We start from the raw sequence: 15,532 nt of genomic DNA, 5'->3' as shown, positions 1-15,532 counted from the left end.
ATGACCTCAGGACTCCGGAACTCAATTCCTCTACCAATAAAAGCCAGTACGCCATATGCCTTCTTCACCGCACTATTTACCTGGGTGGCAACTTTCAGAGATCTGTGTACATGGACACCAAGATCCCTCTGCTCATCCACACTACCAAGTATCCGACCATTAGCCCAATACCCCATCTTCTTGTTACTCTTACCAAAGTGAATCACCTCACACTTAGCTACATTGAACTCCATTTGCCACCTTTCTGCCCAGCTCTGCAGCTTATCTATATCCTGCTGTCACCTGACACATCCTTCCTCACTGTCAACAACTCCACCGACTTTCGTATCATCCGCAAACTTGCTCACCCAACCTTCTAGCCCCTCCTCCAGGTCATTTATAAAAATGACAAACAGCAATGGTCCCAAAACAGATCCTTGCGGAACACCGCTAGTAACTGCACTCCAAGGTGAACCTTTACCATCAACTACTACCCTCTGTCTTCTTCTAGCCAGCCAATTCCTAATCCAAACCCCCAACTCACCCTCAATGCCATACCTCCGTATTTTTTGCAGTAGCCTACCATGGGGAACCTTATCAAATGCCTTACTAAAATCCATATACACCACATCTACCGTTTTACCCTTGTCCACCTCCTTAGTCACCTTCTCAAAGAATTCAATAAGGTTTGTGAGGCACGACCTGCCCTTCACAAAACATGCTGACTATCCTTGATCACATTATTCCTATCCAGATGTTCATAAATCCTATCCCTTACAATTCTCTCTAAGACTTTGTCCACAACAGAAATGAGACTCACCAGCCTATAGTTACTAGGGTTATCCCTACTCCCCTTCTTGAACAAGGGAACCACATTTGCATCCTCCAGTCTTCTGGCACTATTCCTGTTGACAACGAGGACATAAAAATCAAGGCAAATGGCTCTGCAATCTCCTCCCTTGCTTCCCAGAGAATCTTAGGATAAATGCCATCAAGCCCAGGGGACTTATCTATTTTCACCCTTTCCAGAATTTCCAACACCTCTTCCCTACAAACCTCAAAGCCGTCCATTCTAATTAATTGTGACTCAGTATTCACATCGGCAACAATGTCCTGTTCCTGAGTGAACACTGATGAAAAGTATTCATTCAGTGTCTCCCCAATCTCTTAAGCCTCCACACGCAACTTCCCACTACTATCCTTGATTGGACCTATTCCTACCCTAGTCATTCTTTTATTCCTGACATACCTATAGAAAGCCCTTGGGTTTTCCCTAATCCTACCAACTAAGGACTTTTCATGTCCCCTCCTTGCTGCTCTTAGCTCTCTCTTCAGATCCTTCCTGGCTACCTTATAACTCTCAATCGCCCCAATTGAACCTTCACGCCTCATCTTTACATAGGCCGCCCTCTTCCCTTTAACAAGAGATTCCAATTCCTTATTAAACCACGGCACCCTCACACGACCCTTTCCTCCCTGCCTGACAGGTACATACTTATCAAGGACACTCAATAGTTGCTCCTTGAACAAGCTCCACATATCAATTGTGCCCATGCCTTGAAGCCTACTTTTCCAAACCACGCATCCTAAGTCGTGCCTCACCGCATCATAATTTCCCTGCCCCCAGCTATAACTCTTGCCCTGCAGTGCACACTTACCCCTCTCCATCACGAGAGTAAAAGTCACCGAATTGTGGTCACTGTCCCCAAAGTGCTCACCTACCTCCAATTCTAACGCCTGGCCTGGTTCGTTACCCAGAACCAAATCCAGTATGGCCTCACCTCTTGTTGGCCTGTCTACATATTGTGTCAGGAAACCCTCCTGCACATATTGGACAAACACCGACCCATCTAACGAACTCGAGTTATAGCTTTCCCAGTCAATATCTGGAAAGTTAAAGTCCCCCATAACAACCACCCTATTACTTTCACTCTTCTCCTGAATCATCCTCGCAATCCTTTCCTCTATGTCTCTAGGACTATTAGGAGGCCTGTAGAAAACTCCTAACAGGGTGGCCTCACCTTTCCTATTCCTAACCTCAGCCCAAACTACCTCAGATGGCGAGTCTTCATCCATCGTTCTTTCCACCGCTGTAATACTATCTTTGACAAGCAATGCCACACCTCCCCCTCTTTTACCCCCACCTCTGACCCTACTAAAACATTTAAACCCTGGAACCTGCAACAGCCAATCCTGTCCCTGTTCTACCCATTTCTCCGTAATAGCCACAACATCGAAATCCCAGGTACCAACCCACCCTGCAAGTTCACCTACCTTATTTCGTATACTTCTTGCATTGGAGTATACACACTTCAAGACACTTTCCTGTTTACAGGCACCCTCCTTTGAGATTGATGCCATGTTCCTAACCTCCCTACACTCCAGGTCCTGCACCTTAAAGCTACAGTCTAGGTTCCCATGCCCCTGCAGAGTTAGTTTAACACGATCAGAGACATCACGTACCCTTGCACTTGGGAGGCAACATACCAAACGTGAGTCTCTCTCGACCCCACAAAACCGCCTATCTGTGCCCCGAACTATCGAGTCCCCAATAACTATTGCTCTGCTCTTCTCCACCCTTCCCTTCTGAGCAACGGGGACAGGCTCCGTGCCAGAGGCCTGAACCCCATTACTTACCCCTGGTAAGTCCCCCCCCCCACAAGTATCCAAAACGGCATACTTGTTCTTGAGGGGAACGGCCACAGGGGGTCCCTGCACTGGCTGCTTCCTCCCAGTCCCCCTCACTGTCACCCATCTGTCTGCAATCTTTGGAGTTACTACTTCCCTAAAGCTCCGATCTATGACCCCCTCTGCCTCCCGAATGATCCTAAGTTCATCCAACTCCAGCTCCAGTTCCCTAACACGGTCTTGGAGGAGCTGGAGATGGGTGCACTTCCTGCAAGTGTAATCAGCAGGGACGACCATGGCATCCCTCACCTCAAACATGTTGCAAGAGGAACATTGCACTGCCTTCACTGCCATCCCTCTAAAAGTAACCTTTTAAAAAAAAACTAGGTCTAAAGAATAGAACAAGCAAAATGCAGCACTTACCTACTTACCATAACGGGTCTTATTATTAGGTTAGAGGAGGAGAGTGGGTGGGAGGCACTTTTGGGTTCCTCTCCCACTCACTTTTATAGGGAAAAAAATCTACCCAGGTAAGCTTGCGCTACACCAACTTCCGGGTCCACTCCGCGCTCTTTTAAAAAAAAACTTTCAAATATAAACCGTTAAACAAACGTCACCGAGCCTTCAAGCAGCCACTGCCAAACAGCCCTTACCTGCTCCGCTGAGAGAGTGAAGGAGTAACTTTGGAAGGAGTAACAGGAATGCAGGGTAATGGACAAATGGTAAGATAGTAGATGAGCAGAGAGATCTCGGTGTCCATGTACATAGATCCCTGAAAGTTGCCACCCAGGTTGATAGGGTTGTTAAGAAGGCATACGGTGTGTTAGCTTTTGTTGGTAGAGGGATCGAGTTTTGGAACCATGAGATCATGCTGCATCTGTACAAAACTTTGGTGCGGCCGCATTTGGAGTATTGCGTTTAGTTCTAGTCACCGCATTATCGGAAGGATGTGGAAGTTTAGGGAAATGTTCAGAGGAGATTTACTAGGATGTTGCCTGGTATGGAGGGAAGGTCTTATGAGGAAAGATTGAGTGACTTGAGGCTGTTTTCGTTAGAGAGAAGGACGTTGAGAGGTGACCTAATTGAGGCATATAAGATAATCAGAGGGTTAGATAGGGTGGACAGTGAGAGCCTTTTTCCTCGATGGTGATAGATAGCACAAGGGGACATAGTTTCAAATCGAGGGGGGTTAGACATAGGACAAATGTCAGAGGTAGTTTCTTTACTCAGACAGTAGTAGGGGTGTGGAACGCATGCCTGCAACAGTGTCGACTCACCAACTTTATTGGCATTTAAATGGATATTGGATAGGGATATGGATAAGAATGGAATAGTGTAGGTTAGATGGGCTTCAGATTGGTTTCACAGGTCGGTGCAACATCGAGGGCTGAAGGGCCTGTACTGCGCTGAAATGTTCAATGTCTCTGTGTCATGAAGCTCCCTGCATGCATTTCCTGATCTCTCACTGTACCACTGGCTCAAAAGTGCACAACAAATGATAGGAATGTGTTCAACAATGAAACCTTCCTTCATTTGCCCTTCTGATTTAAATAGTTCGTTGACACTACTAGATTTATGAAAATTAAATCTTAATGGTGCTTGTAGAAGTGCAACACAGAATTAGCATCAGAGTGTAAGAAGTTTGGATGTTAATAAAAAATAATTGACTACTTGCAATATGATTTCGGCATTAATTGTCACTTAAAACTCATGTTGTATTCCTCACCTAATTTCATCCATTATTTAATGGCTATCTTTGGAAAATAGAATAGTTGTGGGAGTATAATTAAATTAGTGATGCAACCCTGTTTGGAAAATGCTACCTCTACCAGAAGTAACAGGTCAAAAATACCATTCCATGGTATCGCTTGGCAAAGGTATTTCATTATTAATTTGTTCTTTTATTAAAAAACATTACTGACTGCTTATAAAAAAAATAAATTATCAGTAACCAATGTTTAAAATATATGTACAACACCCACACACACAAAGTTTATAGTAACAGCTTTCTAGAGACACAGGAAATCAGCAGAAATAATCATTCCAGAATTTTTGGATAGTATCCATCTTTTATAAACCATTCAGTGTTGTAACACATTTCTGGCTAGCAGTAGGCTTGACCAGTTATGCAAGCAGAGAGAAAATATGCACTTTTGATGTTACCACCTGGAGATGTGGGTGATGATGATATAAATCTATCCACTGGGATCTCGGACCCCAAGTTCGAAAGTAAGCGATTTTATTGCCTTTCTGCAAACAAGAAATGGAATAAATGTCATACAGGGAAACAATACAATATATTCTTCATTAACATATTCATGTTTTCAAAATGGAAAAAACAGGGCTTGAACTGAGACAGGCCTGACAATTTTATGTATACCAGTATTTTTACTTTTCCTATTCTAGTCACCACACATTTCATCACCAGGCAGCAGGCTAACATTGACAGTAATTATGAATTCTTTATGCACTTGGTCTCTTGCTGCTGAATTGGCTGTGGGTTTTGCAAATAGAAAATGGGCATCAAGCAGCTTCAATATGAAACAGCATGACAAGACCAGGGTTGATTGAATTGGTTCAGTAAATGTACAATTTTTAATTAGATTTTAAAATGTGTAATTTTTAATTTGTTCATAATCACTGATACTGAGAATGGCTGACAAGACCATTTAGAATCTACTGGTACAAATCAGTTATGCAGCCCTAATCTATCCTTCAGCTTTGCATCATCAGAAATAGCAAAGCATTGATTTTTATAACATGGCAGTTTTTATTTCCAAATATTTAAAAAGCAAGTGATTTAAAAGCCCTGACATCTCACCTCTCTTTAGTCAGTTTCAATTCCTTCATTTATTATTTCTGCATATTTATGTCCACTTGTAATAATCTCAAAGAATAGGACGTTCCCCAACTATGCTGCTCTCCAAAGAACTCTAGTAGGTTTAGACACTGTCCTAAAAGGTTTAAAGTGCAGAAGTCATGTTTTGAATTTCCCATTAATGAAAATGATGAATCACTGATATGAAAACTATTACCTGACCCTGTTTGCCTGAATCCACTTCGCACCCTTGAGGTGAAAACAGTGAGGACCAAGTACAGGAGCAGTACTTCTGGGTTTAGTCCTCTGACATAATTTAAGTTAATCCATTATTTATGGGACCTTTCCCAACTTTGCAAACATTTAGGCCTTGATGTTTAATGTTTCTTTCTTGTGTTTGTTTCCCTTCATTTGGAAGAGGTGGTGACAAGTGGCAAAAATCACTGGCTCATGCTTTTTCGGACGTAGGTTCAAATCCCACCATGGAAGATGGTGACATTTTGAATTCAGAGAAACTCTGGAATTCTAAAATTTCAAGAGTTCGATCATGTGTTTTTTAAAGGTTGAGGTTTCCCACCTTTACAACTCTCCCAGGCAGTGCATTCCAGATTCACACCACCTTCTCAGTGCAAAACAATTGTCTCAAATTCCCTCTAAACCTCCTGCTCTTCACCTTAAAATTATGCTCCCTTGTTTTTGACCCTACAACCAAGGGGAACAGCTGCTCTTATTCACCTTGTCCATGCTCCACATAATATATACCTCAATCAGGTCCCTTTTCAGCCTTCTCTGCTTGTAAAGAAAATAACCTGAGTGTATCCAGTCTCTCTTCATAGCTGAAATGCTCCAAGCTGGTGAATCTCTCAAAAGCCCATCCAGTGCATTCACATCTTTCCTGTGGTATGAAGACCAGAACTGCACATGGTACCCTGGCTGTGGCCTAACCAAAGTTTTGCACAGCTCTAATATAATCTCCCTGCTCTCATAATCTGTTCCACAACTCAGAAAGGCAAGTGTCTCGTGTGCCATCTTATCTACCCTATTAACCAGTCCTGCCATATTCAGGGATCTGGGAACAAGCACCCTCAAGTCACTTTGTTCCTTGAAATGTCATAGTGTTGATTGTCATAAAAACCCATCTGGTTTACAACTAACCTTTAAGGAAGGAAACCTTGTGTCCTTATCTAGTCTGGCCAACATGTGACTCCAGATCACAGCAATCAGATTAACTCTTAGATGCCTCTAGGAATTTAGGGTTGAGCAAAAAGTGCTGGAACTGCAACGTCCACATTACATGAACAAATAACAAAACGAAATTACTGCGCTGTCATAACAATACGTAATTCTCATAGATCGATTAAATGAATGATTTTAAATGTAAAAATTTAGTCCAACTCAAGCATATTTGCCAGATGTTCAATTTTCCCTTGAAAAGCAATTGAACCCTTTTATGACAAAAGAAGTAGAAGAATATAGAGAAAATTGAACAGGATCTTACCAGAGATGAGTGACTTCAGTTATGAGGAGAGACTGGAAAGTTATGACTTGTTTGTTTTGAACAGAAAAGGTTAAGATGTGATGGAATAGAAATATTCAAGATGCAAGGTGTTGATTTTTATTTAAATTACTCTGACCAATGGGACAATAGCTAGGATTACCGATTCAGGGATATTTTACATTTTTTTGCTGAGTTGGCAGATCTGCAATGTTTTCCCTGCAAAAGTGGTGGGAACTGGTTCTATGACTAGTAAGGCAATTGGACACATTTCTGAAGATGAAGAACTTGCAGGGTTATTGTCAAGAATAGTGTTGATGTGAACATGTTGGTTTTGGACTGGGGTGGACAAAGTCTCACAACACCAGGTTATAGTCCCACAGGCCTATTTAAAATCACAAACATTTGGAGTGCTGCTGCTTCATCGGGTGAAGCCAGGAATAGGGTTGTAGGGTTTAATAGGAATGCACAGTCAAACAGCACAAACATGATAAGCCAAATTCCCATCATCTGTGCACTTTGTTTCTGCAATCCTATATATTCAGCAAGAACTCAGAGTCAGGAGAGGGGAAGAATGCGGGGAAGGAAAACATTTGGTTTTCACTCGAGATCAGAAGCCTCCAGTTTTAATGGATCTTTAATGAATAATAAATATTCAAATTCTGCATTTCTTTGCAGGAAGAAGATCTTCAAGAAATGATCAAATCTGCAGAACTAATTGATGCCCAGTGCTCTCATCTCTTTGACAAAATCATTGTGAATGATGACCTTGCAATTGCTTACAAAGAGCTGAAAACTACCTTAGATAATCTGGAGAAAAATCATTTCTGGATTCCAGTCAATTGGCTACATTCATAAAGGCACAAAAGGGAATAATAATATTGATAGTAACATAACTGGACGTTGTTTGGAAACCTGGTAATATTGGTCATTCCCGGAACAGTGGATGGTGCTTTGAAGTAGAACATTGCCACTTTTTGTTGCACTTTTAATGTTCAATAGCAAATGATGTTACTTTTGCTACTTGTAAGCTTTCATCTACCTGAAATGAGCAGTGCTAAAATATTTTCACTACTTGGGGAATAAACATAGACACTTTCTGGTTTTGCTACTGATTATGACCTTAGGAGGTGACAGGGATTTTATTTTTTAAAACACTGAAATATAAGTGTATTTTAGTAAATTGTAGGTGATATTCGTTTTAAGTGAAAACACAAATATATGATCGAGGTTGCTGATTAAAAAAAAAGATGCAGTGCACCCAGGCATGGTGTATCGGTGGTTCTGTCTTAGCATGACATTAGAACCAGAGGAATTTGTGTGTCTTGTACAATAAAAGGAATTCTAGTGAAATATTATATACAAAGAGAATTATTTGGAAAATTTGGTGTTTGCCATGTTAATAATGTGGTTCATAACCGTATTTTAAAAGGTGTTGGTTATTAATACCTGTACAAAACCTGGTATTAAATCATGCTCAACATTCCATGTAAATTTACCTCACTAATTTGTGTTGATAATGGCACCAAGTGGTGCATTGTAGTTGTATTTTGCTTGGTGAGATACATATGGTTTGTAAATCAGAGTTTTATTATATGTCAAGAATCTCACAGATAAAAAGTTGTACTTCCTTGCTTTCTTTTGAAAAAAAATTTCCTAGGTATCCCAGATTAATAAATTACCAAACTTAATTTCTCAGTGGTGTTTTTAGTGAAGTGAGCGATTATGATATCCCAAGCAGCTCTATGAAAATGTTACTCGGTTGTAATGTGCAATTTTAAGTGAATTTGATGTACTGCAGTATCTACAAATATTAAAATCATGACTTGTGTTATCTTTATCAGAGGTTTAAAGTCCATTGTCTTCCATGCTTTCAGCCACTTAACTGCAAACACCATTTTAAAAGAAAATTACATTTAACCAGTGCCCATGGGATCCAAAGCATTTCATAGCTATTTTCCTTGGGCACCAATGCTTTGTGAAAAAAAGGGTACAGTAACCGGTTTGTGCTTAGCAATACTCTAGGTTGCAAAAATGTGATAACATACTGTCCGTCTGTTAATGAGGAGAAGAAAGTCATGCTGTAATTGAAACGTAACTCTTTTTCTCCACAGATTATGTCAGACCTGTTAAGTTTCTTCAGCATTTTGTCTGTTGTTGTTGAAGAATTTTGTGGAAAGTATCTGGCAAATTCTCAGCTGTTTGAAATTCATTGTGAAATCTTTTATATTTACTTTAGTAGGTAGACTGGGAGCTGGGTTTAATTTGGAGTCGCAATGTTGGAACCATTTCTTTTGACAGACCCTCCTCCTGATGGAAGCAATGAGTGATGTCAGTTTCCCTGAGTCCAGTCTTAATTGGTTGTAAAACAGGATTGGCAGTCAGGTGTGGGCAAGAGTTGGGAAGCTGAAGGGGTAGACCAGATTTTAAGACAGGATAATTATCTTTAATGTGGCAGACATCCCTGGCAAGGCTGCCATAAGGTTTAACCAGTTGTTATGGTCATACTGGATTGATGGCTTAACTGGGAATAATGCATTGATCATCATGTCCCAGTGTTCTATAGTTATCACAAAATGTATAAATGTGGAGTATCCCAATGAGATAACCAAAATGACCAGTTTAAGAGCGAATTACTGTAGATGCTGGAATCTGTACTGAAACAAATGCTGGAGATTTGTTGTCAGACAGTATCCACTGAGAGAGTTTATCAGACTACCAATGAACCAGACCAAAAGTAATTCACAGCTGGATTATTCAAGAACAGTGAAAAAGGATTTCTAATTTATACAACTAAGTACCTCTTCAAAACATGTACATATACTCAATTGCAATTAACACAAAAAAAAACAATTTAACACACACACTATGGGTGGAAAAAGAGTATTGACATGGTAAACAAAATTTTGACTGCCAAATGTCAGGATCACTAGGTGAAAAGATGGGGTGAGGTGATGGAGAGGCTTGGATACTTTTTAGGTGAGTGAACATCTGTACCATCAGTGCTAAAGAAAGGTATATACATTTAAATAGTGCCTTTCATGACAGCAGTGGATGAAATAATCTTGAATCAGGCCTGAATTTTTACTCCAGAGGCAGATGTTCAAACTGGGAAATCTTCCAATTTACTGCACCTGCATCAGGTAAAGATTATCATAAATTGCAGGATTTTTTCAGGGGGTTCAGAATGGAGAGGAGGGATGGTTGCGGGAGATACCCATGTATACAACCCCAGGATCCTGATCAGAGAAGGTTAGAAGCTGCCAGATTCTGAGGTGAGTTGTTTAAAAGTCTTCAGGAAAATGTCAATTTTATTATTAAACCTCACCTCCCCATGCTAACAAATAGCCCTCAGTACCCCCTGTCCCTTCGTTGCCCCTATGCCAAGTCATCCAGTATCCGTTATTGGCACACCTCAGACATCAAAGTTCAAACTATTACAGATTTGACTGTATAAAACAAAAAGTCTCCCATTCACTCTATTTAAATATTATAAAGTACTTAATCAATTCTAAAAACAAACATTTGTATTCATAACCCCACATTTTAAACTGCTAATCCTTTAATAGTCCCATTGATCTGTCAAGTAAATTGAAGATATAGTTCACTCTGTATCCCAATCACTGTCACAATAATAGCAACACCTGGAGAATGTCAACAAATGAGCTATCTGAGACTGCTAGAACTGTCCTTCATGTCTTAAGACACAGGCAGCCCACTTTCTTTTCCACTATTTAAAGGGCCAGAATTCAAATATCTTCATAGCTTGACAATTATAAATACCTTAAAATGCCATCAAGATCATTTGCATCAACTGTTTATAAAAATTGTATTGTTGGATAAGGCTGCAGGTCCAGCAGGATTTATGATGTGGGAGTCACTTCTTGCCCCATCAAAGGTTTTTGCTTGATATAGGGTCTTGATATGGGAAAAGGCTCAATTGACTTGAAACTTTAACTCTGTTTTTCTATTTCTCCAGTTTCTGTTCCTTTTTTTCATATTTGCAAACAATATGGTCCCACAAACAGCAATTACATTAATAACCAGTTTTTGTGTTGTTGGTTGTGGAAAATTATTGGCTATGGAGAATTCCTTGCTCCTGTTACAAATAGCACCATGGAAGTTTGGCTTGAGAGGGCAAATGGTTTAATGTCTCATCGCAAAGACTGTGCCTTTGAAAGTGCAGCATTCCCTCAGTACTGCACTGGAATGCTCATTTGCGTTCAAGTCATTGGAATTAACTGAAGTCATAAATCTTTGAATTAGATATGAGGGTGCTACCTACTCAGCTATAGCTGACAAGAAGAGTGAAAGTAACAACTAAAATAGATTGAGCGAGTAAAATTGAGCAAGAAAACAAACAAAAATGAGAAAACAACAATTTATATTCTTAAATAAAGTTATAATTAACAGCATAATAGCTGGAAGTGAACTTATTCTTGGAATAGTACTGCTCTGCAATATTGATTGAAAAATTAAACATATTTGGAGAGGTTTGAATTAATTGGAGAGAGCATAGATTTGTATGAAGTTGATCAGGTTTGACTGAGCAATTGAATGCAGTGGATGTTGTCTATATGGATTGAAAGGAAGTGGTTTACAATGTACTTCATAAAAGACTAGTTAACAAAATTGAAGCTCATTGAGCAAGAGAGTTTGTGCAAGTTTGTGTGGAATAAAAACTGGATTTAAGACAGAAAACATTGAGTCGCAGTATTTGGGAATTTTATGACTATACTAGACACGAGTGCTTTCCAAGAGTCAGTGTTAAGATCCATGCTTTCTTTGGTACATATGAATAACTTGGATTTTAGGGAGTCCTTATTTACCATTGTGGTTTTGTTCCTGAGGATCTATACTATACTTTAAGTGCATTATGGACTTGAAGAGAAATAGTGTCTTCAACTGACTAAGTAGCAGACTGATCAACTTCAACTCAGCAAAGAGGAGGTTATCAGTTGGCTCCGGGCTTTTGCATTAATAAAGCTGGAGTGATGTTCCTTTGGACATGTGTCACCCAGAAAAATACAGCGGGTGGAATTTTGCAGAGTGATTAGATTAGATTACAGTGTGGAAACAGGCCCTTCGGCCCAACAAGTCCACACCGACCCGCCGAAGCGTAACCCAACCATACCCCTACATTTATCCCTTACCTAACACTACGGGCAATTTAGCATAGCCAATTCACCTGACCTGCACATCTTTGGACTGTGGGAGGAAACCGGAGCACCCGGAGGAAACCCACGCAGACACGGGGAGAACGTGCAAACTCCACACAGTCAGTCGCCTGAGGCGGGAATTGAACCCAGGTCTCTGGCGCTGTGAGGCAGCAGTGCTAACCACTGTGCCACCGTGCCGCCAATTGTCCCAGAGTTTGAACAGTGGCAATGGAGAGAATTCTGGGAAGATATAGTGAGGTTATAAAAAATTGAATTCTCAATGTTGAGAAAAACAATCATTTTTTTCATTAAAATTTAAACAGTGAGTTCTGAATCTTGCCAGTATTACCTCAATTTTCTGTGTTCACATCTTATTATTACTTAATCTCACTTTGTGTATTAAATTTGTGATATTCTCATTTATTAGTTAGAAACTACACACTGACAATTCCCAACTTAAGAGTGAGAGTAGCTACCTGGCAGATGCAGCTCACTGCTTGCCTGGGCCTTGATGTTTGGCTTTATTCATCACCATCTCATAGCAAACTCTATGCATCTCTGAATTCCAGCCAAGGAAATTCACCAGCCTCACCACATCAAGGTGACTGAGTAACTCCAAATATACTTACCAGTGTGCTTCAGAGCTCACGGATACCTTAAATTGCAGTGCTCCAGCCTGGTTGCACTGTGCAGCGTCACAAACCCATCTCAAGCATCTGAACAGGAGGCATCTCTGGACTCTTCACTTGCTTTCTTACCACTCACTCATTTTGTACCTACATGACCTACATGGATACTCTTTGCACAAAAGGCAAGACATTACAGAGATGCTATCAGAAAGCCAGGCAGCTTGATCTGACAAGGTAGTGGGTGGGGGGGGGGGGGGGGGGGTTGCTAACATGTTGCTGTACAATGTCATAACTAGGGCTTGTGCCACCAGGTTATGTGGCAAATACACTGCAACTGCTTCACCCAAATGGCAAGATTTGGAAATCTGAAGGGAGTAGTTCATAGGCAAGGCTATGGTCAGTCAGGGGGCACGTGGGCGGCACGGTGGCACAGTGGTTAGCACTGCTGCATAGCAGCGCCTGAGACCCGGGTTCAATTCCCGCCTCAGGCGACTGACTGTGTGGAGTTTGCACGTTCTCCCCGTGTCTGCGTGGGTTTCCTCATGGTGCTCCGGTTTCCTCCCACAGTCCAAAAGATGTGCAGGGTCAGGTGAATTGGCCATGCTAAATTGCCCGTAGTGTTAGGTAAGGGGTAAATGTAGGGGTATGGGTGGGTTTCGCTTCGGCAGGTCGGTGTGGACTTGTTGGGCCGAAGGGCCTGTTTCTACACTGTAATGTAATCTAATCTAATCTAAAACTTCAGAAAGAGCATGGTTTGAAATCTGTCCTGGGTGTTGGCCACGGTCAATCAGGAAACTTTGTGCGATCGGGGTCCGGTGCTCTGTGTCTTTCCAGTCAAGGTATTGGAGCATGATCAGTCCTGCAGACTGCCTACAGGTAAGGCCTCAATGGAGGTGTAGAGATATCAGTCCAATATATGTGTTGTCCTCAGCCCAGGTGTGTCTTCACAATCAGTCCTGAGGGTCTAAGCAGTAAATGTCAGGCAGGGGTTATCAAGGATCACTCTATTTTGTGTATGATAAAAGTGGGTAACTGGTCATCAAGTCAATACAATTATACAGAGCGGAAACAGATCTTTCAATCCAAGCTATCCATGCCAAAACTGATCAAATCCAATCTGCCAGCATTTGGCCCGTCTCCTTCTAAATTATTCCTATTCGTATACCAATCCAGATGCCTTTTAAATGTTGTAATTGTACCAGCCTCCTCCACCACCTCTGGCTGCTTCTTCAATACACACACACACACCACCCTCTGCGTGAAAGAGTTACCCCTCAGGTCCATTTTAAATCTTTACCCCCCCCCCCCCCCCTCACCTTAAACCTATTTGCTCTAATTTTTGACTCCTGTACCCCCTGGGGAAAAAAACCTTGCCAATCACCCTATCCACGCCCCTCATGATTTTATTACCCTTTCAAGTTTTATAATATCCTTCCTATAGCAGGAAGACCAGAATTGAACACAGTATTCTAAAAGTGGCCTAACCAATGTACAGCCTCAACATGACATCCCAACTTCTATACTCAAATGCACTGACCAATAAAGGCAAGCATACTAAACATCTTCACTATCCTGTCTACCTGTGACTCCACTTTCAAGGGACTATGAACCTGCTCCCTCGGTCTCTTTGTCTGGCAGCAGTCAACAAAGCTCTACCATTAACCGTGTAAGTCCTGCCCTGGTTTCCAATACCAAAATACAATACCTCACATTTATCTAAATTAAACTCCATCTGCCACTCCTAGGGCTATTGGCCCATCTGATCAAGATTCTGTTGCAATGTCCCCTAAACTAACAATTTTGGTGTCCTCTGCAAAATTACTAACGATACCTCTATATTCACATCCAAATCATTTATATAAATGACAAAAAGCAGTGGACCCAACATCAAAATCTGTAGCACACTTGGTCACAGGTCTCTAGTCCAAAAAACAACTCTCGACCACCACCCTCTCTTCTACCTTCAACACAATTTTGTATCCAATTGACAGCTGCCCCGGATTCCATGTGATTTACCTTACTAACTAGTCTACCATGCAGAACCATGTGTTTATGTAGACAACATCCATCACTCTGCCTTCATCAATCTTCTGCTGGGCCCTGAACATTAATGGCTGTGAAAGAGAGCAACTCTAAATACAATGGTGGGATGTGAGGTAACATAGGAGTGCATGAATGTTATAGAAAGGAGGATTTTGGAATTCTCTACTTCTCTGCCTTTAAAAAGGAGCAGTGGATGACCGTAGTAGGTATGGAAAATTTGTAGGCCAGGGACTAAAGAGGAATATCGGGAATATTGGCTAACACTTAAACGTGGTGGATAGGTATGTGGAGATCTCAAAAGCTGGTGGGGTTCACTAGGCCAGCAATACAAAATGGTTCATTAGAGGTTGGCTGGTGGGGAAGAATCTTGACTTTCCAGGGAGTCCGAAACACACTGACATGAGCGTGCAACAGTAAGACCCTATGAAATAAGAACAGGAGTAGGCTGTTTGGCTCCTTGAACATCCTCCACCATTCAATAGGATCATGGCTGATCTAGCGTTCCTCATGCCCACTTTCCTGGATAACATGCTATCTTCAACTAAACTTCAACTGTGTAACATGTGGCTACCAACGCAATCTCAGTGGAAACAGCAGGTTTGTTTTGCTTTGTCTCTGGGTGGGTGAACTTGAGGGTGATGTGAGGCCCTTTCAGGAGCTGTTGTTTCAATCGGGCATCCATAGTTTTAAATGATAATACACAGATGCCATTAAATTACTTTTTGTGTGTAGCTCATGCATTAACTAACAAAGATCTATATCTTGGCCATGGCCAATTAAG

At 41.3% G+C, this 15,532-nt stretch overlaps 1 protein-coding gene across 11 annotated transcripts in view; it reads left to right on the top strand.

Annotated features, from left to right (window-relative positions):
• The window catches only part of mpp7a (MAGUK p55 scaffold protein 7a), a 493,705-nt gene extending 484,939 nt beyond the window's left edge, over positions 1-8,766 (top strand). For all 11 annotated transcript variants that reach the window (XM_087987461.1, XM_087987462.1, XM_087987468.1 and 8 more), the window contains one exon: positions 7,599-8,766. In XM_087987461.1, the coding sequence (XP_087843587.1) occupies positions 7,599-7,778 (180 nt within the window). In that variant the 3' untranslated portion in view covers positions 7,779-8,766. The remainder of the gene's footprint in view (positions 1-7,598) is intronic.
• Positions 8,767-15,532: the final 6,766 nt, after the last annotated feature.

Source organism: Chiloscyllium plagiosum, unplaced genomic scaffold, assembly GCF_037043375.1.
Source record: "Chiloscyllium plagiosum isolate Xiang-an unplaced genomic scaffold, Cpla_swu_hap1 HiC_scaffold_5, whole genome shotgun sequence".
Classification (NCBI taxonomy): Eukaryota; Metazoa; Chordata; class Chondrichthyes; order Orectolobiformes; family Hemiscylliidae; genus Chiloscyllium; species Chiloscyllium plagiosum.
Note: the sequence above shows the minus strand (reverse complement) of the source record. Positions and strands in the feature narration are given on the sequence as shown.